The 26,096-nt window shown below is 41.5% G+C and overlaps 1 protein-coding gene across 1 annotated transcript in view; it reads right to left on the bottom strand.

Annotated features, from left to right (window-relative positions):
• The window catches only part of COLGALT2 (collagen beta(1-O)galactosyltransferase 2), a gene marked incomplete at its 5' end in the record, with an annotated part of 121,894 nt that overhangs the window by 44,380 nt on the left and 51,418 nt on the right, over positions 1–26,096 (bottom strand). The window contains 2 exons of the mRNA XM_010853128.1: positions 871–988; positions 3,890–4,000. Coding sequence (XP_010851430.1) covers positions 871–988; positions 3,890–4,000 — 229 coding nt within the window. The remainder of the gene's footprint in view (positions 1–870; positions 989–3,889; positions 4,001–26,096) is intronic.

The following is a 26,096-nucleotide window of genomic DNA, read 5'->3' as shown; positions in this document are numbered from 1 at the left end:
TCCGTTTTCAAATGAGAACAGGGACTGCGGCTCCTTACTGCTCAGGGACCTGTCCTTTCCAACCGAGACCCAGGTTCCTGGAGGACAAGGATGGGACAGAACATGGATTCCTAATCGTCAAGGCCAGCATGTTTCTGGACCACTCTGCAAGTTCTAAGGAAAGTAATGGGGCCTCTTTATGGAGAGAAATTCACCAGGAGGGTCCAGCATAATTAGGAGCAACTAGGAAACCAAGCAAGAGGCGCCAGTCCTCAGACATTCAGGAGCCAAAAGGAACAGCATTTCAGGGCTGTTAATTTGACTATTTAAAAGTAATTAATTTCTCATATCCCCGAAACTCTTCTAAAGAGTTTTTCTTTAAAAAAAAAAAAAATTTTTTTTAATGTATTTATTTGGCTGTGCCGGGTCTTAGCTGTGGCGTGTGGATCTTTGATCTTTGTTGCGGCATGCAGCCGCGCAGGCTCTTTAGTGAGATCTAGTTGACCCTCATGCTGCAGCGATCAAACCCGGGACTCCTGCATTGAGAGCTTAGTCTTAGCACCTGGACCACCAGGGAAGTCCCGAGAAGTTAAGACCTTTACTGTTGCTTTACCCACAGCATTCCCTCTGAACTAAAAAGATTTAGGGTTTTTCATGTTTACTACAATAAAGAGATAGAACAATTCAGGAGCTTATTTGCTTACTCACTAAAAATGCATATGAGGAATGGGTCTGAGATGAAATCCAGGTCTCACGATATTAAGTTCTCCAGATTTTTTCTTGTGCCTTTATTAGAACACTGAGGAGGAGAGGCCTAAAAGTGGTCATTTTGATTGCTGCTCTGGACACATTCTAGATAATAGTTGTCAAGAAATTAAACATCTGTTTTACCAGAATGTAGTCTGACCATTTTTCCCTCGCAGTTCGAAGGGCTGCCTGCCGTAGTTTCATCACGTGGGCAAAACGGGAGGCAGGCCAGTGCTTTGGTCCAATTTCATCAGGGTAAGACCTATAATAATAATAATAATAATGATGATGATGATGGCTAATAATTATTGAATGCGTATATATTGCAGGCACTACATACTAATCCATTTTATCTTCCAGTAGTAGCCCTAGGAAGTCGATACTATTATGGTTATCATTATCCCCTTATTACATATAAGAAATTGGAGCAAGGAGAGATTAAGTAATTTTCTGCTTCCCATACACAGGAATCTTTATACAAAACACTAGGCTGGCGAAAAAGTTTGTTTGGGTTTTTCTGTACATCTTATGGAAAGACCTGAATGAACTCTTTGGCTGACCCAATATTTCAGTTCTCATTAGAATTCACTATTTTTATGATGAAGTGCTACCACTCTCCCCTCTTTACAGCCGAAGAAATTGGTCAGAGTGGTTAAGTCATTTGCTTAACATTATGCCATTAATAAGGGGTATAGCCAGAATTTGAATCTAGGAATAACCCCAAAGCTCATGTTCCTAGACACTGTCTCATACATTCAGCCATCAGATACATTTGAAAATGTTACAGCATCAAATTAGGAGCTTCCTGGGAAAAACAAAGGTTTATTTTCTGTGGTCAAGTGTCAGTAAAGGACTCTACAGAGTCCAATATGTTGATCTCCCCCAGACAGAGTGAGATCACGGAGCAAATACATAATGCTGGAAGGTCTCTCAACACCCACAAGGCTGCCAGGACTCATCCACGGCCATGGAGGCAGCCGGGTTGGCTCACCCTTGAGAACCTTTCTGAAAGCTCCCACCTGGTACGGACATTGATAAAGTCACAGGGGCCCCAAACTGGCCACCACTTCAAGTTCTTGTAGCTGCACACTGGCAGGACATCTGCCTCAGTAAAAGAGAAACCACAAAAATGAGACCATAACCATACAAACAAGATGAATAAAACTGTTTATTACACAGGAAGTTTCTGAAATGTTTTCCCCAATCATTTCTACAAAACTCAGTGGAATTCCTGTCTTTTTTTTTTCTGAATATGTTGCCCCTAAAAATACCTTCTTTGATATTTCTCACACTGACCTTGGCATACAATATATTTAGTCAAAATCTGGCTATGGAGAAAATTACCAGGATTTGGGAGAGGTACATAGAGTTTTTCTGGGCCACTCTAACTGGGCCAAATTCCATTATAAGTAACTCCAAAAAAGTGTTCAGAATCTTTTACAGTGTCCACATTTGATTGTTAAGGTTTGCTCCATCTATAGACCATATGCTGAGATTGAGACCTAGATGTAGATACATATATATGTACATGTAATAAAAAATATTATACAGTGAGAGACTAGAAGAACAAATTTTGTTCTGGAACAGCATTTATTATTTCTATAATACATATTCAATTTCCAATAAATGACTTTTCCTGGGAAAAATTTCAGCAGCTCAATTCATCCCACTTCTACAGTTCCTTAATCTAGAACTATAGTAGCCTGGGGAACATTTAGAGTATTAAGTTTGAAATATATTTATTCATATTCTCATTCACTCATTTGTTTATTCAACAAGCATAAATTTAGTGCTTACAGGAACGTAGCACTGAGTGAAACATAAAGTATTTGTACATTTTAGCCCCTGTATAAAAAATAAAATAACTTAGAAAAAAATGCATGAATTAGATAGTCAATGTTCATTAAGTTTATTGTTGTGCCAAACAAGATGATACAGGAAATAAGCAATACAAGTGTTGAGAGAAGGTAGACATTTGTAATTGGAATGATTAGCCACAGCTTTTGGTAGCAGGTAGAATTTGGGATAAAGGTTATCACAAAGAAGGGAAGGAAAGCCCGGGGTTGAAAATAAAAGGAACATCTGGATAAGGCAGTTTTCTTTTAGGAAATATTGGTATAAAGATATGGATATTTTTAAAATATTTATGAAATATTTCAAATCAGGTATTTGAACTTCATTCTGTAGGCAGTAGAGAGTCACTGAAGTTTTTTCAACAAAGAAATGAAAGGCCATCGTTAATATTTTAGGTAGATTGATTTGACAGTGTGGTATATAGTATCATTTTGAAGATAAAGCAACTAAGAAGTCGCTGCAGTAGGGTCTTCCCTGTGATTCAATGATTAAGACTCTGCACTGCCAATGCAGGGGCGCAGGTTCAATCCCTGGTCCCGGAACTAGAATCCTGCATGCTGTGCAGCGCAGCCAAAAAAAAAAAAAGATTGCTAGGGTAAAGACTGGAAATAATGTAAATGTCAATCAGTAGGAGGATGGTTAAATAATTATGGTTCACCCATCACTGGATACTCTGCAGTCACAAAAATAATGAGACACTCTTTAACTCTTGCTATGGCTCAGAGGTTAAAGCATCTGCCTGCAATGTGGGAGACCTGGGTTCGATCCTTGGGTTAGGAAGATCCCCTGAAGAAGGAAATGGCAACCCACTCCAGTATTCTTGCCTGGAGAATCCCATGGACGGACGAGCCTGGTAGGGCTACAGTCCACGGGGTCGCAAAGAGTCGGACACGACTGAGCAGGCAACTTAACTTATGGTACAATTACCAAGTTATGATGGGTTCAAAAGCAAGGTATATATAAGAAGAATACAAACTTTTCACTATGATCCCTCAAGTATAAAAGGTTAATACTCAAAGTATGAATAAGTAATATCAATATTTTAAAACATACACTACTGTGTTAATTTACTTGAGAACTAATGAGGGTCTGAACTTGGCTGGTAGCTGCATGAGCAAAGAGGAAAAGAAATACAAAGATCTGTCAAAGAAAGAAATAGCAGGTCTTTGCAACTTACTATCAGTTACAGAGACAAAAGACAATGAAAAATCACATGTGCCTCTAAGATTAGAAACCTAAGTGACTGGAAAACTGATTACGGCGGGGGAAGGGTAGACAACGAGTTGACAGAATGTTCTCTGCTACTCACTCAGGTTCGTCCATAGGCCTCCACTCCACATAGTGATAGGCTTTCTGTACATTTTTCAGCCACTCCCTGAGTATTTCTGTTGTATTATCCACATTGTGGTCAGTGGCCGCCCTGCATGAGAGAAAGCACCACACAGTTCCGTTATTATGTCATCCAAAGACCGAGGAAGGAAGCCAAAGGGCTCCAGATAAACGAAAGGAGAACAGCCAGTTCTAGACACTGTGCATATGAAAATGACTCCCTCGTGTTCCAATCTAGACAATTTCTGAAGCGAGAGAGATGGCTTTCAACCATCTCTGTGTCATTAGATCCCTAAGCAGGACTTGGCCAATAGTAAAAGCGACCTAAAAAACAGTATATGTGTAAAATGAATGGGTTAGTTAAGTAATACTCTTGGAAAGTTTTCCATTTGTTTTAATTTTTAGGTGTCCGATTTTTAGGTATCTACCTTTTAACTTCATAAGAGCAACTCTCAATTTAAGCAATAATTCAGTTGCATTTTCAAGTCCCACAGAATGTTTAACCAGTGCTGCTTTAGTCACACACACGCAACAGAGGGGAAAATCACAATGACAGTTTTCAGTATAAAATTCAAAGCCCAAGGTATCTCCACTTATTTATTCTGGATAACTCCACCATGGCTGTCACAAGATAGAATACCTTCAGAAGTCTACAATGTATGTAAACTTGTTTCTGCTCTATCTTGAAAGTTTAACAAACTGATTCACTGAAAAAGGAGTTTAAGTCATTTATTAAAACATAAATGTTTTCAAACAGTGTCACAAAGCAAACACATGCTGTGTATACTATAATGTATCTAAGACAAAGTTATTCAGAACACCCCAAAATGAACGGATATGCCAGTCAACTGGAAAAGAAAGAAGGAAAGCATGGGTTGTAATCTTGACATCAAATAAGGCAGAATTCAGGCCAAAATTATTAAACATAACAAGGCAAAATTGTAATTATAATAATAATGCTAAATAATGTCATTCACATTGATATAATAAATGTGCATATCCACATACCTATATATAGTACGGGGTTGGCAAACTTTTCTTTAAAAGCCAGACAGTGACTATTTTAGGCTTGTAGGCTATATACTGTCTGTTGTAACTACTTAACTGTCATTGTAGCAGTGAAGCAGTCATTCATAACACATGAATGAATGAGCATTATTGTGCTCCAGTAAAGATTTGCTTATGAAAGTAGGCAACAGGCCTACAGGCTGTGGTTTGCCAACCCCTATACAGCAGAAAGTACAGAAAGGTAAAGCAAGCACCAATAATAAGAGGTGTTAATATACTACTTTCAGTTAAAGAAAGTACGAAGTGGAGAAAGTAAATATGTAAAGAATCTATCAGATCAGATCAGATCAGTCGCTCAGTCGTGTCCGACTCTGCGACCCCATGAATCGCAGCACGCTATGGAACACAATAGAGATTCCACTTTTTTCTCAAGTGCACATGAAACAGTCACAAAAATTGACCAACAATTACATGATGAAGAAAGCTTTACAAAATTGGAATAATATTTATCGCATTCTCTGATCACATCATAAAGTAAAAAATTAGTAATAAAACCTCCAAAATTCCATCAAAAACTCTCTATTAAACAACTATTAAGTGAAAGAAGAAACACAAATCAACTTTAGAACTTCTAAAGATAAATAATAAAAACACTAGAGATCAGAACTGAGGGATACAATTAAAGCAGTGGTCAGAGAAAATTCAGTTTTTTATCCTTAAATCAATAAAAATTAATGAGTTAAACTCCTACTCCAAAAGCTAGAGAAAGAGCAACAAAACAAACAGGCATAAAGATGAAAGTAGAAAGTCATGAGGTAGAAAACAGAGAAAAAGCAGAATTAATAAACAAAAGAAATGTTACTTTTTTTAAGTAAAAAAATCAACAAAAGACAATCACTAGTTAATATAACCCAGACAACACAAAAATTAAAAATAAGAAAAGACAAAGATGAAGGGAATATGACTGACATGAAAGAATTTTTTTTAAAAATCATAAGCAATTAATTCATATAACTCAATACAAAATAAATTTGAAAACTAGATATAATAGAAGATGTCCTAGCAAGATGCATGTTAGCAAAACTGATTCCAGTTGAAACATAAAACTTAAACAGAACAGTTTTCTTGGAAGAAATAAAGAAAGAAACAAAAAAAAAACACTAGACCCAGGTGGTTTCATAGGGAAATTCTACCAGATATCTTAAGAGTATGTGTGCGTGTGTGCACACTCAGCCATGTTCAACTTTGCGAGCCATGGACTGCAGCTTGCCAGGCTCCTCTGTCCATAGGATTCCCAGGCAAGAATACTGGAGTGGGTTGCCATTTCTTCCTGGGGGTCTTCCCAACTCAGGAATTGAACCCGCATCTCCTTTGTCTCCTGCATTGGCAGGCGGATTCTTTACCACTGAGCCATCTGGAAAGCCCATCTTAACATTAGCTACTTTCATAGTTACGTGGCTTGTTCCAAGTCCTTTTAATAATGCAAGTGCGACAGTGATAACTAAACCTGATAAAGACACAACTACAGAACAGTTATCTTTCAATGAATATGCTGCAAAAATCCTAAAGCATTAGTGAAAATTCAACACTAATCCTGATTTTTTAAAACCACACTGAATAAAATTAAAACAGGATGGAAGGGAGGAAGGAAGGAAGAAATGGAGGAACAATGGGAAAGAAACAGTCATGGGAAAATAAAGGTATCTGAGACACTTAAGTGAGTAAAAATATACTCTCACTTATACTTTATTGGCAATTTATACTTTATTGGCAATTCAGCAGTTCCTATTGGGGAGGGAAAGCTGTTGGCATTATCAGCACTGGTGGTTCCCTGGGAGCATGGCCTTGACAAGAGCAAATGAAGAGATGTGAACAGTGGTCACTTCTTCCATTTATAGCAATTCAGTACATAGAATTTTGTTAAACCCAATCTATAATGGTTTTTATTCTTCTTACTTGAGCTTTTGGGGGTCACGGCTCCTCCAAAAGTAACAAGTGAAATCTCTAAGAGAGGACGAGAAATCTTTAAGAGAAATGATGTTCAAGAGAAAAAACACACTGTTAAGCAAAGCATAGTGAAAGGCCATGTTACACAGGGAATAAATTTCTGTAAAACACCAAGTAACATGATGATATGTAGCTCATGTCACAAGGTATAGGAAAATGAAGGAAAGAGGGATATGACTAATATTTGAAAATCTTATTTCATAAAATGGATATTTGAATGAAAACTGTCCTTATTTAAAACATTATTCAAAAAATAGGGGATCAGGAGGTGATGCCAATGGCCGATTCAATCTACTTTCAAGTCTTTTTTGGAAATCAGATTAGAATCAGCTCCTTTCTTTGAAACAAGATGTAGGAGGGAGAGACCCACAGACCCACCTGGACATTCTATTTTCTGGAGGGAAGAGAGGTGATGTGTGTAGCTGATAGTGTTGGGGGACACTAGGTGAGCATGTTAGGACAGAGGTGGGGGAATACAAGCAGGTGGGAAAAGGGGCCAGGAAGCAACGTGGGAGGGAGACACGGACCCCATCCAGCTTGCAGCTGTGCCGAGAAGTACAGCGTATAAGCAAAAACCACATCCACAGTCACACACAGCCACAGCCACCAAAGCCCAGCACGACGTCCGGCATCATAGCCCGGAAGGGCACCAGGATTGTCAACCCACTCATCTCACGGTATGGAGCATGTGTAGAGCAAGTCCTAAAACTGAGAACCTGCTCTAATGCATATTCTTCTTCACGCAAAGTATTATGGGTAAGAGTAAGTTAAAACAAAACCAACCCAAAAATCTTGACTGCAGTGCGAGCCAAAAGTTTTAGGAATTCCATATTATTCCCAAATGCCTTACGGTGTAGGCAACTTCAGACAGCGTCTACTTCTTTCCTTGACTGTTGCTTCTGCATTACATGGGGCTGACGTTCTCTTCGCCCTTCCTACTCCTTGCTGCATTTTCTCCTAATTATTTTAACAAAGGTCTCATTATATGAAATTTACTTTCCTGGTGTACAGACTAAACAACTCCAAACTCTGCCTAAGTATCCACTACTGCCAAACATCCTGAGAAATTAGCTGTGTGGAATCTGCAGAGACAGATGTGTCTAATTAAAAGTAGAGGCAGAGACTTTGAATACTCTCCTGATTACGTTTTAAATATTTCCTATACGGTTACTTCCCCCCATTGTTCAGATTCTCTTTGTTCTCAGGCTTCCGAGGAAATGAGCAAGTCCTCCCACTGTGGTTGCAGGTCCATCCACACCCGCCTTTGATGCCCACAGCCAGTCTCCTGCCTTGTCCCACAGGAAAAACAGAGGGGCTGGGTCCAGGCCACTGAGGAGGGCTTGCAGTCCGCCCCCTCAAGAACACCACCCTGCTCCTCCACTCCCCTGGCGAAAGCAAATAAACAGAAATCCAGGCAGACACTTCTAACTGCTGCTTTTTAATCCCTCTGATGAAAATGTGTTTCCGTTCGAATACATAATCATGAAAGCATGCAGGCACTGGTGTCTTCAGAGGGTTGGAGAGAGAGAGACAGAGCAAAGGCCCAGATGCAAGCTCCCTGAGGAAACGTGAGGCCTGGGTTAAAGGTTCTGCTTTCAGAGCCCTGTAGAAAATGTAACGGTGCAGTGCCTGACCCGTCCTACAGCTCCACCAGCTGCAGGACACACAAAAATCTGCAGCTGGACGGATTTCTCCATCAAGGACACAAAGCGTGCAGGAGAAGCCGAGGCTTTCTCTCAAACCCACAGCTCTTTCCAGTCCCATGGAAGATGAGTCTGCCATCTACTCCCAAAGAGATCAAGAAAAGCACGCGAAGAGGTAACGGACATCGCTAGAGGATTCCTTGAAGAAAGCAAGGAATGATGTGAAGATACCCCTGGAGAGGTGACCGACAAAGTGAAGCAGCGATTAGTGATTTCACCAGTCAGACTGGAGCACCACTGTTTACGAAGCACAAACAGGTACTGGCTGGAACACCAGGCTCCTGGGACGCGAAGCCTGTTCAATCTTGGCCTCAATTCTCCCAAACAGAGTAGAGAGTCACATTAAATCATCTTAAATCATCTCTCCGGCTCCCAATGACATAGCAAGGAGAGCTCAGCTCTTGAGCTGTGCCAATCCTCATGTAATTAATTGTCTTTGAAGGCCTCATGGGAGAGCGACCTGGAGTTCCAGGAGTACTGGAACCTCCCTCCTCCACCTTCAGGAGGACTGTGGCCCTGATACTCCTGTGATGCTCGTGGTTGGTCCCCTCTCTGTCCATTAGTCTTTGCTGGTTTTCTTTGGAGCTGGTGGCACCTGGAATGCACGAGCTGGCAGATACAGGGGCAACATCCATCCACATGGCCTCGGGAGGGAGTCTAGGTCACATCTCACCATCAAGCTGCATGTCCGCTTCCTCTCTGCTTCTGCTTCTAGTTCCTCTTGCCTCTTCCTCTTCCCTACCTGTGCGTGTCAGCAAAGGCCCATGAGTCTTGGATTCAAAGTCAGATTAGGACAGCAGTAAATATATGCTGCAGGCTTCCCAGGTGGCTCAGTGGTAAAGAATCCACCTGCCAATGCAGGAAATGTAAGAGACATGGGTTTGATCCCTGGGTCAGGAAGATTCCCTAGAGGAGGGCATGGCGGTGCACTCCAGTATTCTCCCCTGGAGAATCCCATGGACAGAGGAGCCTGGCAGGCTACAGCCCAAAGGGTCACAAAGAGTCGGACATGATTGAGCAACTTGGTACGCACGCACGCTCATACTGCAAATTCAGTCAAAAGCATGTACAGGGCTTTTCTTGGCTGATGAAGTCCCCAGGCCAGCAGGTGCATGGTCACTGTTACAGGGGAAAGCAAGAGCCTCTGCAGCAGACCAGCAGATAAACAAGTCTTCAGAGTGACCAAGCTTTCCTATTTGGCTGCGGCCAAAAATAAAACTGAAGTTTCTTTGGCGACGTCTAAACACACTGACTTTCCTCCTTGTTTTAGAAGGTCAGTTTTCATTCCTCAGTCTTGGCTCCTAAACAAGTAGCCAATTTGAAATAATCGCAACTGGCTCATTTCTTTTTATAAGAACTACTGAGGTTGTGAGAGCTAAACTCACGTTACTAAGTGAAGGGCCACTGGAGCCAAATTAAAGATGCAGACTGGACCACTCTGCAAGAGGAACACGGACACTGAGGACCTGGCACTCCTGATCACCCCCCTCTGCACTGACCCTCAGGGAATGTTCTTAGCTTGCCTGCCACCCCAGAAAGTCTAGACTTCCAGTGCTACAGAGCAACAGGCCTGCAGTCAGTGGGGCAGGAGGAAGGCAGTGCTGTGCAGCGACTGATCTTCGCTGTCCTGGAACCTGCAAGGGGCTCAAGGGAGCTGTGATGGAATGAACAACAAAGTTAGTCACCACCTGGACCATTCGCCATGACTAGCGAGCTGGCAAAAAATGAATTTTCCAACTTGAGACTTCAAAATCTGAATTGCCCTCTTAATTGCCTCATGTTTTCATCCAGCAAGGAAGACTCATTGGTGTAGAAAATAAAGAGCTCCACCTACGAATAAAATTTCACTTTTAGAAGCAACTAGTGAAATTCATTTTCAAGAAAGGGCATGTTATCAGTCCCACCACCTCTGTCTCTGCTCTCAGGGACAGGCTCACCAGCTGCTGTCCTGCAAAGGTGGGAAGAGACATGCTTGGCCACTTGGCAAAATACAATGGATTCTTGCCTCCTGGCTATTGTGTAGTGTTGTTTAAAAAACTAGACTCTGTCTGCTGGGTGGACTAGCTGTGACTATGTTTCCTATCAGGATACAGATATGAACTGGAAGCTGGGAATTTCTTCCAACAAAAGTCTTCTCCTGCTGCTGCTGCGTCACTTCAGTCGTGTCCGATTCTGTGTGACCCCAGAGACGGCAGCCCACCAGTCTCTCCTGTCCCTGGGATTCTCCAGGCAAGAACACTGGAGTTGGTTGCCATTTCCTTCTCCAAGATCCTACCAAATCAGTTAGTAGCAATGCTTCCTAATGAACTAACAAATCAGGGAAACTCACTTCTCATGAAACCCTCCTCATCAACAAATAAATATTTCTATTTTCTTGATGTCCTTCCTCAGTATGAACCATTCAGTCTCAGAAACAATCATAGGCGTTACATCTAAAGACTGCGTAAGAGTGATGTAAAAAGATATGCTAATTCTGGAAATGGAATCAACCAAGTAATCAATTGCACTCCTAAAGAGCAAGGAGGCATGGTTAAAATTCGCAGATTCACCAGGTAATGGTGGATTCAAAAGCCCATTATCATTTTAATAAAATCAGGACGAACTTAATTAGACATATTACAAATAGACCATTTCTTGATACTTTCGATCGTGAGCTAGATTTTCCTCTCTTAGTGTTAAGAACCCCTCACCCCCGTATGTCACACACTGTCCCATTTTGAGCTTCATGTTTAGCTAAGATAGACATTCTTTTTATTTCTCCATGTTAGGGCTTCCCTGGTAGCTCAGCTGGTAAAGAATCCACCTGCAATGTAGGAAACCCCAGTTCGATACCTGGGTTGGCAAGCTCCCCTGGAGAAGGGATATGCTGCCCACTCCAGTATTCTTGTCTGGAGAATCCCCGTGGACAGAAGAGCCTGGTGGGCCTTAGTCCATGGGGTCACAAAGAGTCGGACATGACTGAACGACTAAGGACACACACACACACACACACGTAGATGAGAAGGCTGAGGATGAGAGGTTATGTCTTGCTGAAGCCATATAAATGGTGGGGGTTAGAGCCTGAACTTTTCCTTCAGACCTTTTGATACCCCTCCCAACACCAGCTCACACACCCCACCACACACACCCACAGACAGTGATGCCCACCTGTTAAACTGGAAGGAATTCTCTGCCTGATCAAGCAGATTAATCAATGTGACCATCTCAACATGAAAGGATGACAGGAAATAAAACAAGAAAAATGGGAAGATTCATTAGTTCCACATAAGCTTTGTCGAAGTTCCCTTTGGCATAAGTTTCCTTGGAGCCAAAAACCTTGGCATTTCATGAAAGCATCAGTGACAACATCTGAGACAAGATAAATATGTCTCTCATTTGTCTAAGTACCCTTTTTCCTGTTTTTCTTCTTTCTCCTTTGTTTATTCTTCTTCCCACTCCTTTTCACCCACTCTTTCTTTCCTCTTTTCCTTGCTGGATTTTCCAATTCTATTAAGTTTTCTTAATTTGTGGCTATGCCCTGAAGAAATGGAGTTACTAGTGAAATGTTCTTCAATGGGTCAAAAACTAAAGTTCTGATACTAGAGAGAAGATACCACCCTATCCAGGGACACACTCCCCAGGAGCCCTGAACCTCCCGCCCCAGACCTGTAGCCACACGCCGATTCCCTGCCCATACTCCCGACATCACAGCTGCTCTTGCACTGCTCCTGCCTTTCTCCATTACCTGAGCCTCTTCCCTGTGGACAGGACTATTCCAGCACCTAATAGAGCTCACCATGTAAAGCAGGCACTAATCATCAGTTTAATGAATGAATAAATGAGCAATTTCAGGAAGATGTTCCCCAGTCCAACCCAAATGCCTACAAAGGCTGAGCACAGATTACATACAGGAGTGAGATGGGCCTGGTCTGGGGGCGTGAAAGGAGAACTGTAAGGCAGAGATACACGCAGACGCCCTCCGATTGCTGCCATGCTAGAATGTGTGCCCAGAAATGCTAGACTTTCCTAAGAAAAGCCAGATATTCAGGTTTAGAGATAAAAGCCTGTTTTAACCGGTTAGGTTGAAATGCCATAAATATATTCCAGCATGGCAGGCGCTCTGTGGAAACCAGGGACCCAACACAAAGACCACATTATCTCAGCCTTTAGTAACCACTGCCCAGCCATCTGCACGTGCTCAGGGCACATATTTCAGTAATTAAATATTTCAGGCATGGTTGGGAGGATAGCAGTAATATCACTGACCTGCTTCCACATACTCAGAAAGCATCTTCAGGGACAAAGAAAGACTGACATGCACAGGTTGGGTAAGGTCTAAATAATTCTCTCAGTCAGTCTAATAGCAATAGAGTCACTATTAGAAAAAAGAAAAAACAAGGAAACTTATCGTAAGCACACAGGTATACTTGCACAAACGCCATCTATAACATCTCTTCCCAGAGCAACTAAGGCATATTTAGTTCTGCTCCTATTTGTAAATATTAGCTTTATTGGGCTGTAATTCACACACCTAGTTTCACCCTTTGAGAGTATATAATGCAGTGGTTTTTAGTGGTTTTCATCACCCCAAAAGAAGCCTTGTACCCGTTAGCAGCCGTTTCTCATCATCCCCTCTCTCTAGCCCCTGGTCACCACTCATCTACTTTCTGTCTCTATGGATTTGCATTTTCTGGAGGCTGCATAGAAATGGAATCATTCAACTGTGGCCTTCTGGTGTCTGACTTCTTTCTTGAGCATGATGTTTTCAAAGTCCATCCATACTGTAGCATGTATCAGTACTTCATCCCTTTTCATGGCTGAACAGTATTCACTGTGTGGATAGACCACATTTTGTTCATCAATTGACCAGTTAGTGGAGGTTTGCTGTTTCACTTTTTAGCTATTAAGAACAATGCTATGAACTTTCATGTACAAGTTTTTGTATGAACATGTATTTTCATTTCCCTTGGGATTGTTGCCCAAATTTTGATTATTATGGAAAGTGAAGAAAATAGATTTTATTCTCTCGCATTTCTGGAGAATCCACTATGTTCTGGGCACTAAGCTGGACATTTCCTATCTCTATCTCTAACTTTTACTGTAATTCTCAAGGTAGGTATATCCTCATTTTACAGGGTGAGGAGCCTGAGATTAGACACTCTCTCCCAAAGCTTGCTCTCTTTTCACTTCCACTTCATCACTGATAAGTATTTTTCTTAAATTCTGAAACCCTCAGTTTTCTGTTCCAATGCAACAAATAGAGACCCTTTACTCTGCTATGTGAATGTCCTGACTGTAAATGACAGGAACAGATGCAACCCAAGAACATGGCGCAGTCACCAGCATGCAAGGAGGGCCAGTTCTCAGCCAAGGAGCTAGGAGAGGCTGTCGATGTAAACTGTTGGTCCTCAGCCCTGGTGGGGAAATGCCCTGGCCAAACACAGAGCCATTAAACATCGCGTCATGAGGAGCTGGAGCCAGGGTGACCACAGAGAAAGTCCCAGCCCAAGGACTGGGTGGGCTCAACAAAGCACAGTGGGAGATCTCAGCATCAGTATCCAGTCTCTGTGTGAAGAGGAACACTGGCTGATCTGGGCAAAACATGTAAAGGAAAGGTGGGCATTTGAGTGGAAGGTCACAAGGACGCTGAAAGAAGGGGCCGTGTTCTGTACAGAAAGGTTTACTTTGATTCATTTCTAGAAACAACTGCAGTTGAAAACAACAGTAAATATTTCAGTCACCCAGTGAGCCGGAGTTACTTGCCAGATTATATAACCAACCACATCCTTAACCAAATATAAAAGTATCAAGTCAGAAGACATGGCTCTTCTGCCAGTTAGCTCTCTCATCTTTATGAATTTACTTGAGCTCTAATTTTTCCACCTGTAAAATGGAATAATAACACCTGCTGTTCATACCTAACAGTGGGTTATTGGGAAGAGACAACAGCACCTGGAGTTTTCAATAGCTTATTTTGAAATCTGGCCTCTCCCTCACCATCCCCAACACACACACACACACACACACACATACACACTCAAATAAGAAAGTGAAAGTGATAGTTGTTCAGTCGTGTCCAACTCTTTGCAACCTCATGGACCATAGTCTGCCAGGCTCCTCTGTCCACGGGATTCTCTAGGCAAGAATACTGGAGTGAGTTGCCATTCCCGTCTCCAGGGAATCTTCCCAACCCAGGGACTGAACCTGGGCCTCTGGCATTGTAGGCAGATTCTTTACCATTTGAGGCGACAAGGAAGCTCCAAATAAGAAATAAGACAGCCTATTCAACAGGCTGTTAAGATGCATGATAAAATTCAACACTGGCATTTAAGTTAAAGAAACCAGAATTACCACAGTCTACTATTTTCTAACAATCAAAAAACTCACTGCAAGGCAAGTGCAGAGAAAAAGAGAGTGAGCCTGGCAGTCAGGCAAGAAAAGGGAAATTTATTAGAGGGCAAAGATAGGGTGACTGCCTCTTAAGGAGAACTAGCAGTCTCCCTTTCTGACAGGGTCCTTCTTATACCCCACCGATGAAAAATTCTCTGAAGGGATGGTTAATTTTTAGCCTATAGTTGAGTCCTGTGGTCACGTAGCTGGAGGTCTGGAATCTGGTGGTCTCGCAGCTTTGAGAAGACAGATGCCAGTGAGAAAACAGAATGCCACTTGGGCAATTTGGTCAGTCTCACGGGTCACTGTGATTTTATTCTTTGTTTTCCAGGTCGACATAATGAGCCATCTTATTAGCGAGACCCCATGTGGGCCCTATCGGTCACATGCCCATTTAAACACAGAAAAAAGCAAAGAACAGTGTGGCAAAGACTGCTAATTGCCTCAGTATCAGTTTTTCCTCTTCTTCCCCAGTAATAGAATTTTTAGCTGAGCTCAAGACCATCAATTTGAGATGAAGATTTTAAGTACCGTGACGGCAGGTCATTTGTTTGTTCCGGTCACTGCTCTGTGCCTAGCATTTCTGAGAGGCCTGGCACGGAGTAGGTGCACAACAAATATTTGTTGAATGATTCGTTTCCCATTAAACTTCCAATAAGGAATGTAAAAACACCTGTATAATGCTCTCAGTGCAACAGACACCTATGTATCTCCTAAGCATCTCCTCTGTGCCAACAATGCAGCATGTGCTGGAAAACAAGACAGTTTAATGAAAAACAGGTGTGCAGATGGTTTCTGACTGAACAATGGCGCAATTTTATGATGGTGCTAAGGTGGCTCAGAGGTTAAAACGTCTGCCTCCAATACAGGAGACCCGGGTTCCATCCCTGGGTCGGGAAGATCCCCTGGAGAAGGAAATGGTAACCCACTCCAGTATTCTTGCCTGGAGAATCCCATGGACAGAGAAGCCTGGTAAACTACAGTCCATGGGGTCGCAAAGAGTCTGACACAACTGAGCAACTTCACTTTCACTTTAAAGCATTTCCCATTCCATAGAAACCATACTTCAAATTCTGAATTTTTAGTTTTTTTTAAAGAACCTCATACTGTTCTCCATACTGGCTATACCAATTTACATTCCCATCAAGAATGCAAGAGGGATCCCTTTTCTCCACATCCTCTCCAGCATTTATTGTTTGTAGATTTTTCTGATGATGGCCGTTCTGACTGGTGTGAGGTGATACCTCATTGTAGTTTTGATCTGCATTTCTCTAAGAATGAGCGGTGTTGAGTATCTTTTCATGTGTTGATCTCTTCCTGGGTTGGTGATAAGCTGTAAAATACTCTCTAGTGGCTATGGGCAGGGTCGGCAGCTGCAGCTCCCAATAAGCCATGGGATCAGGAAGGTAAACACTGACAGCCATTCTATACAGAGACATGCTTTTCACTTTCAGTACAGCATTCAATAAGTTACACGTGGCGGTGGTGGTTTAGTCACTAAGTCGTGTCTGACTCTTGCGACCCCATGGACTGTAGCCTGCTAGGCTTCTCTGTCTGTGGGGTTCTCCAGGCAAGAATATTGCAGTGGGTTGCCATTTCCTTCTTCGGGGGATCTTCCTGACCCAGGAATTGAACCCGGGTCTCCCATGTTGCAGGCAGATTCTTTACCGACTGAGCTACGAGGGAAGCTTTCAAAATTTTATTATCATGTAGGTTTTGTGTTAGAAGATTTTACCCAACTGTAGGTTCATGTAGGTGTTCTGGGCATGTTGAAGGTAGGCTAGTCTCAGCCACAATGGTAGGTTAAGTGTATTAACTGCATTTTCAACTTCCAACATTTGCAATTTACAGTAAGTTTACTGGGATGTAATCCCAACATAAATCAGGGATGATATGTACAAATAAATAACTGTAACTGGGCATGACATCTGCAGTGGTGGATGGATGGCAACGTCTCCAAGTGCCAGAGAGGAGATCGTGGCTGGTAAGCTGTGGGAGGAGGCAAAGGATGAGAAGCCTGAACAGGCATTTGAAGAATGAGCAGGTATCTAGAGGGAGGTGGAAGGTAGACAGAACATTCCAGATGGAGGGACAGTACATGTGGAGGCAGAGAGGTATGAAACAGTATGATATGTTTGTAACTTTGGTCTAGGAGTTACAGATCAAAGGAGTGAGATGGCTGCTGAAGGTTAGGGACAACACACAGCTGTCCCTCGGGAAGGGGATAAGCATAGGAAGCAGTGAAGATGTGTGTCCCACTTCCCTGGGTCCTCAGCATCTTCCCCTGCTGGAAAAGATAAGCTGATGAATAATTATCTGAAATAATATATTTTGCTTGATTGTGACAGGTATTGCCTTTAGCAAGAGTCTATTCTTTGAATTCCTCAAAGGAAATGCTGAAAATACATCCAAGTGCTGGTTCACTTTATTCCATTTTCATGCACAGGATGGCTGTCACACATGATGGGTTTTTTGGGAAGGAGTGATTTCTAACATTCTGACCCATTTTCTTCATAAATTCATTTATACTTCTTAGACCACATTTACAAATTTTCTCACTCAAAATCTGCCTTCTGCATAATAAATAAACAGATGTGCTTCTTGAATGACTAAAAGAATGAATAAGTGTTCACATAAATTGATGACAAAATAAAAGCCTCGTTTCTGTATCTGCATGTCTATCATGCAAGCAAAAGAAACAGCAAATAGAATAACATGAAACTCATATTAACCATTTTGATTTTTTCAAAAGCTTTCAACCTTTTTCCTATTGAAACAGTTAGGCTAGAAACATGAACAGACAGGAAGTGTCTGATTTGCCAGTTGACTTCAAGGCTGTTTTTTTCCCACAGAGTCACCCAGAATGAGAACTTGGCTCCTGCTGATAAAAACTTTCTGCCCAGACCATTGCTAGTACCCAATACCTGTTGTCTTGGTTCCAGGAATAACATACCCGGTCAGCTCAGGGGAGAGAGAGGAAATATTTGCCTTGAATTTACCTGCTTTGCAAAGTTGTAAGTCTGGCCTCCCCACATGGCTTATTTGGGGTTTCTTTCCAGGGGGTGGGAGAGGGCAAGAGGCAGGGACTACCGTTTGGCAGGTGCTGGATCCACATTCATAATCTATATTCACTCATGCAAACTGAAGAGTACCAAGACACATTTTTGAGGCATTTCAAGTTACTTTACTCTTATTTCTGGTGTCAGAGGCAAACAGGAGGCTATTCTGATGGTATTTTTTCCAATCTCTTTTATAGAAAACTACTGTCGGAGGGAAGGAACACTCTGTGCTCTTAACATTTCCAGGATCCATATGGCTTTTAACACAAATGCATGGGGCCTCAATGAGTCCCTGCTACCTTTATTACTCATTACACTTCTGCAGGGAAGGGGCCTACCTCAGCTGAGTGCTCACTACCACTCAGGCCCTGAACTAGAACCCATTTTACAGATCAGGAAAATCAGGTCCAGGAAGGGACATACCATGCCCCAAGTCTCAAAAGCATAAGAGAGCCAAAGTCAGACAACAGGACTCAGATGATTGTCTGTCCACACCTAAGTCTTATTTTGAAATTGTACTTGGAGTGAAGTTTAAAACAGAAGGAAATATTTTACAAAAGGTAGAGGGTATATTGTAGCTTTGTCTTCAAAGTACTAGATGTATCAATAGACACCATGTGATTAGTCAAATGGCTGCAGCCGCGGGACATTTACATCATTTTAGAGCCCCCAGGGGTCACTGCACCTCTTATCTTCAGGCCTTAGGAACAAACATATCCAACCAAGTGCTCATAATTTTGAATAAAGCCTTGAAGAGCAAGTGACACTTAAAAATGATTGCTTTCTTTAATGCTTCTCAAAGTTTTATGCTAACTTGATTATCTTCTCTCTAATGGAGAGGCTTAAGGATCTTTGCCTTTCTTATGAATGGAGACACTGGATTTAAGGAGACACAAACATTTTTTTTAAACTTTAATTGGTTATAATTTATTACTCCTTTAATATAGCATTGGATTTGATTTGTTAGTATTTTATATAGCTACATAATCCCTTACCTAAAACCCTTTGGGTGAAATGTGTTTGCAATTTATATCTTATTAGACTTGAGGAAGGTACTCTGATGCATATACTGTGAATGTTATGTAATAATCCCAGTGAGTCTGGAGAAGTACCCTGTAATCAAACACATTAATATTTAGCAGCCAAACATAAGAACGCAAAACTAAGTCAAATAAATAAATGCTAGAAATAGTCTCAGGTCAAGAACAGCGGCAAAGAATCTGAGGTCAGATTTTCTGTCTTGGGATGGATTCTTCAGCAGTGGGCCTCCAGACAAGGGGTGAGGATGATGGATTAGGAAGTGTTCCCAGGAAAAACACTTCCCAGGATAAGTGTGAGCAGAAAGAGAAGAATGCCAGTGATGTCCTATGGAGGGTGACCTTGGCTCCATGTCTCACAGGGGTTCTGGGAACCAGGACTCTTGAGCTGTCCCCATGGGACAAGGGAACTGCACCCCATAGTCAGCAGTGTGCCCCGAATGGATGAGAGTCAGAACAAAGGGAATGGAGTTTGGATAGCACTGGCCGGCACCACCAAATGAATTAAAAACCAACCAACCAACCAACCAACCAAACAAACAAACAAAAAAACAGGTTTCAGAGCTTTTTCATGTTCAGAATTCTAGATTAGAAATTGTGGATTTGTATTCAGTTTCGGTCTCAGTGTCCCCAAGTGGGGCTGTTTTGTTGTTTCCCATCTTGGTAGCTGAGTCTTTCCAGTTGCTTAAAATGCACAGGGAAACCTCCGGTATTCTGGGCCATGGAGTAGCTTATAAGGCACCAGAACCGTTGGTTCTACAAAGGTTATTCAGAACGAGCCTGGAAGCCAACCATCACGCCACAGGTTTGGGAGGTAAATTTTGACAAATAGTGAAATTTAAAAATAAGGGTTATTGATTTAGTCAGACTAGTTCTTGACTTTATATTTCCCTGAAAAACAATGCCTTTCATTGTGATTTGGATTCCTGGTGTCATTTCACAGAGCAGTCTCTCATATTTTTTGTAACACACCATCAATGCAGTTACTTTTCTCTTCTCCTTTACATTGAGTTAAGTTAAAGCAGAGATTTTTGTCTAATTCATCATGGGACACAAGCTTTTTAAAAGCCTGCCCCAAATTTCATCTGGTGACTTTGGAAAGCAGGATAAAAATCCCAGATTTTAGGCTTCCAAGACCTTCCCTGACTTTTCCACATGGGTCAGATCCCTGGGTTGTGAGTTCTTTTGGTACCATATACCTCTTATTTCTAGTGCTTATCAGAGTTGCAATTTTATATGTATTTCTATGGTATTAATTTATGTATCATGTCTGGTCTATACAGAGACGTGTCTGTCTTTGCCCATCCTTATATTGTCAAGCCCGGGACAGCACGTGACATCCTCACTGAGTAAAGTGATGCTCACTGAATAACTGAATTCGATCCTCACCCTCAGTTTTAATCACTAAACATGTAAAATGTGGACACTTTACCTGGAAAAATGAATCACACAATCAGACAAGACTGGGGAAATGTCTTTTGGAGCACTTCCTTTCTGCTTTCCTTATCCTTATCTGGAAAGTCTCACTCTCAAGCGGGCCCTGGAAACAGGTTGGAGTCAGATGCTATTTGGTACTGGGCTGTGAAAGGCTCTGAAGGAGTCCAATAGCCTGTCCAGGAGGAAGTGGGGGAATGTCATCCATTACTTTGAAGGCAGTCCCTAGAGACATTTAACCAGGGCAGAGTTCAAGCAAATGGAATTGTGGTCATGGTAAATATGGCAACAGGTGAGTCATTCTTCCCGGCTTTCATTAGGGTGTGTCCCTTAAACCGAATTACAAAACCAGCAAAAGGACTTGGCACCCACTGTCATAAACAGAGTTCAGATCCAGTCAATTCAGGGAGAAAGCTTCAACTTCCCTTTTGACCTAAAAGAGGGTGCAATGGCTTTCCCAGGGCCAAGGAGCCCAACAGTAGCTCTCACCGCCCTTCCTTACCCAGCCTCAGGTCAGGGCAGGTCTAAGGCAAGCTTCAGTCTTTAGTTGCTGCGATGTTCTCTTGGAGGCATCATGGGAAGGGAGCCAACAAAGTCCAATGTTCAAAAGTTCACTTCCCCCAGAATCTTCTGATCAATTTTTCGGTTCAATGTTTCTGTAAATTACCTCACTGTCACTGGTGAAACTTTCATTCCTACAGAGTTGATAGAGAAAGACTTAGGCATCACTAGAGCCAGATTTGAACTCACTGACCCTAGTTTCTTCAGCAGAGGATCAGAGCATAGCCTGAGAAGAACCACATTTTTTTCTGGACTCATGCGAAGAGTTGATTCATTGGAAAAGACCCTGATGCTGGGAGGGATTGGGGGCAGGAGGAGAAGGGGACGACAGAGGATGAGATGGCTGGATGGCATCACTGACTCGATGGACGTGAGTCTGAGTGAACTCTGGGAGTTGGTGATGGACAGGGAGGCCTGGTGTGCTGCGACTCATGGGGTCGAAAAGAGTCGGACACGACTGAGCGACTGATCTGACTTGATCTGATTTGTACACAGACATAACAGCAGGCTTTAGGTTCAAGGCAGCATTCAAGATGAGGATGTGGTAAAATGAAGCACATGTATTTTTTCATTAATTCTCACAGCATTCTAGGAAACACATTCTCCCCACTTTCTGGATGAGAAAAGTCACAAAGCTAGTAAATTATGAACCCAGGACTCAAGTCTAGTTAACCTGGAAGTTAAAAGTGAATTTTCAAAAGCAATGGATGAAGAGATTTCCTTGTGGTAACATCTCAGGGGTAGGAATAACAAAATACCTAGCATAAAATCAAGAATTTTATATTTGTTCAGGTTTTAAAAAATAGAAAATAAAGTCAAGTATATCTGACTATACTATCCACAGACAGATCCCATCCCATACAGTAGGCTGTGTATTGACTGAAGTGGCTTCTGGAATCCTTCAGCTATTTAATTCTGACTAAATTATGTACTACCTATATGCCATTGTTTCATCTGTATTGTTATAAAAACTATGAAACACCATGCCAAAAGAGTAAACCTAACAGAAAGAAGTGAAACGGAGAGAAATAATAGTACTGATATATACCTTCAACAGTCATATTTTTGAATATATAAAATTTCCAAACTTACATAGCAAGACATTGTAATTATAAGTAGCTCATCAATAAAAGAAATATAAACTGTAATCCAGTAAAATGCATTTGGTTCTGATTCAGTGGGGGAAAAAACACCTTCCAAATATAAAAAAAATCTTAAAGAAATCTAATGTATTTGCAAAAATGATTTTTGGACCTCAACTCTATAATGAACAATTCCAAATATATATAGTTATATCTGAAGAGAGATGAAAAAAAAAATCTTAAAACCTTAACAAAACAGAACACAATGAACTCAGAAAAAGAAGTACTGACTTGTCCTAGTGAGGAAGTGGAAGGGGTGGCGAGAAGGGCAGGAGGAATCCCCGAGCATCCTCTTCAGAATCTGAGCACCCTGAGCCTAGAGGGAGCACTCAGCAAGTGCTCAAAGGCTCCGTGTATCACTGCCATGCTGCCAGCTGGTGCGTAGGGTTGTTTTTTTTCTTTTATTCTTTTGTTTATTTATTTTTTTGGTTTGTCTATTTATGGGCTTCCTTGGTGGTTCAGATGGTAAAGAATCTGCCTACAACTCAGGACACCTGGGTTCGATCCCTGAATTGGGAAGATCCCTTGGAGAAGGGAATGGCAACCCACTGCAGTATTCTTGCCTGGAGAATCCCATGGACAGAGGAGCCTGCAGGGCTACAGTCCATGGGGTCACACAGAGTTGGACATGACTGAGCAACTAACACTTTCACTTATGTATTTATTTGGTTTGACTTTTTTGGTTTGTTTTTCTAAAGAAACCCTTTGGACTTTCCTCACAGTTGTGTTGCTGTTAATACCTCAGTTTAGTTATTTGTCGTTGTTGCTTAGTCACCAAGTCATGCCCGACTCGTTGCGACCCCATGGACTGTAGTTCAGCTGGCTCCTCTATCCACTCGGATTCTCCAGGCAAGAATACTGGAGTAAATTGCCATTCCCTTCTCCCGGGGATCTTCCCAACCCAAGGATTGAACCCAGGTCTCCTGTGTTCCAGGAAGATTCCTTACCATCTGAGCCACCAGAGAAGCCCATAAATAGTCAAACCAAAATAAATAAATAAACAAAAGAAAAGAATTTAAAAAAAACAACCACACACCAGCCTCCTGAGAAATCTGTATGCAGGTCAAGAAGCAACAGTTAGAACTGAACATGGAACAACAGACTGGTTCCAAATCGGGAAAGGTGTATGTCAAGGCTGTATATTGTCATTCTGCTTATTTAACTTATATGCAGAGTACATCACAAGAAATGCCAGGCTGGATGAAGCACAAGCTGGAATCAAGATTGCCGGGAGAAATATCAACAACCTCAGATATGCAGATGACACCACCCTTATGGCAGAAATCGAAGAACTAAGCAGCCTCTTGATGAAGGTAAAGAAGGAGACTGAAAATGCTGGCTTAAAACTCAACATTCAAAATACTAAGATCACTGTATCCAGTCCCATCACTTCATGGCAAATAGATGGGGAAACAACCAAAATAGTGACAGACTTTATTTTCCTGGGCTCCAACATCACTGCAAATGGTGACTGCAGCCATAAAATTTAAGGATGTTTGCTCCTTGGAAGAAAAGCTATGACAAACCTACACAGCATATTTAAAAAGCAGAGACATTAACTTTGCTGATAAAGGTCAGTATAGTCAAAGCTACGGTTTTTCCAGTAGTCATGTGTGGATGTGAGAGTTGGACCATAAAGATGGCTGGACGCCAAAGAATTGATGCTTTTGAACTGTGATGTTGGAGAAGACTCTTGAGAGTCCCTTTGGACTGTGAGGAGGTCAAACCAGTCAATTCTAAAGGAAATCAATTCTGAATACTCATTGGAAGGACTGATGCTGAAGCTGAAGCTCCAATACTTTGGCTACCTGATTCAAAGAACCGACTCATTAGAAAAGATCCTGATGCTGGGAAAGGTTGAGGGCGGGAGGAGAAGGAAATGACAGAGGATGAGATGGTTGGATGGCATCACCATCTCAATGGATATGAGTTTGAACAAGCTCTAGGAGATGTGAAGGATAGGGAAGCCTGGTATGCTGCAATCCATGGGGTGGTGAAGAGTTGGACACGACTGAGTGACTGAACAACAACAAATTACCTGAATACATTTAAGTGCACTGTTTTCATTTATACTCTTAACTGTACTTTTATGGGGCTTTCTAATTTGCCATCTTTCCTTAATATCTTTACCACTCTTACATTTTTTTCTTTAAAAAGTATAGCCCTTTTATTAATTTTTATTCTTACTTCTTGTCCTTAATCTTCAATCCCAACTACAATACATGTATATGTGTTTTGCTCGTTTAGCTATCTGCTATCTAATGAAACTAATGTTAGTTTTCTTTTATTAATATTTTAAATCTCAGAGTATTCTTTGCAGCCCTGTCCTAACTAGCTGGACATTCCAATTCCTAATACAGTGCTGGCCCATGGAAGACATATGTGAGCCCTTCAGGCAAAGGAAAGAAAACCTACCTGAGGAACAGAATGCAGGAAATTTAAGATGATAATGTTTAGAAGCCACTAGAAGCTAAGTCCATCTAATGACAAAGTGATTTAAAGGTATAGAGAGTGACTGGGTTTCAATGTTCAGTAAAGAAATCCCCAAAATCAGGACTGACGAGGCAAGTGGAAAGAAAACTATGAAGATGCAATAAGGAGACTGACCTCAAACCACAGACTCTGGAGCTCTGAGAAAGGAACGATATTTTCTGCCAAGTTCTCTCTCCTTAGACAAAAATAAATGTTTTGACTTTCCTGCAGGCTCACTGAATTCTTCACCTTGTGAACAAAGACTAGCCTGCCTGGAGGCCAGGACCTCTCAGCTGATGTGCTGCTTATCTGCCCTGAAACCTCAGGGCACCAGTGTTTTTTAAACACAGACAAGGATGTTAATTGGAGAAGACTGCAGCTCTCTCTAAAGTGAGAATACCTGTGGAGAGAAACTGGAGGATGGGTTAGGACACACAGCATGTATCTGAGATCCTGAAGAAAGCAAATACATTCAGGTTGAAAGACATGATCTAGCCGAAATATGCCAGCAAAGCCATCTGAAACTGGGCTTCTGTTTGTTGGGAGATTTTTTATTATTGCTTCAATCTCCTTACTAGTAATCATCAATTCAGATTTTCTGTATCTTCATGATTCAGTCTTGGAAGATTGTATGTTTCTAGGAATTTATCCATTTCTTCTAGGTTGTCTAATTTGTTGGCGTGTAATTGTTCATAGTAGTTTCTTATGATCCTTTTGTGGTATCTCTTGTAACATCTCTTTCATACTGATTTTGAGTTCTTTTTTTCATGGTGTGTCTGGCTGAAGGTTTGTTGATTTTGCTTATCTCTGCAAAGAGCCAGCTTAGTTTCTTTGATCTTTTCTATTACTTTTAAATTCCCTATTTTGATAATTTCCACTCCGATCTTTATTATTTCCTTCCCTCTACTACTTTTGGACTTCATTCGTTCTCCTTTTTCTAATTTCTTTGGGTGTAGAGTTAGACTGTTTATTTGAAATTGTTTTTGCTTCTTGAGGTAAGCATGTATTACTATGAAAGTTCCTCTTAGAATTGCTTTTGCTGCATCCCATAGATTTTGCTGTGTTACAGACCACAAAAACAAAACAAAACAAAACAAAACCCTCATCAGTCTTAGCGATGATTTTGTGAATTTGACTCCAAAGGCAAGGGAAACAGAAGCAAAAACAAATGGAACCACATCAAATGTAAAAACTTCTGCATTGCAAAGGTAACCATCATCAAAATGAAAAGGGACCTACTAGGAGAAGATATTTGCAAATCATTTATCTGACAGGTGGTTAATATTCAAAATATGTAAAGAACTCATACAACCAGACAACAACAACAACAACAAACCAAACAGTCCAATAAAAAACGGGCAGAGGATCTGGACAGACATTAAAAAAAAAAAAAAA

This window comes from Bison bison, unplaced genomic scaffold (genome assembly GCF_000754665.1).
Source record: "Bison bison bison isolate TAMUID 2011002044 unplaced genomic scaffold, Bison_UMD1.0 scf7180017864322, whole genome shotgun sequence".
Taxonomy (NCBI): Eukaryota; Metazoa; Chordata; class Mammalia; order Artiodactyla; family Bovidae; genus Bison; species Bison bison.
The sequence above is the reverse complement of the archived record's forward strand: the minus strand, read 5'-3'. Positions and strand labels throughout refer to the sequence as shown.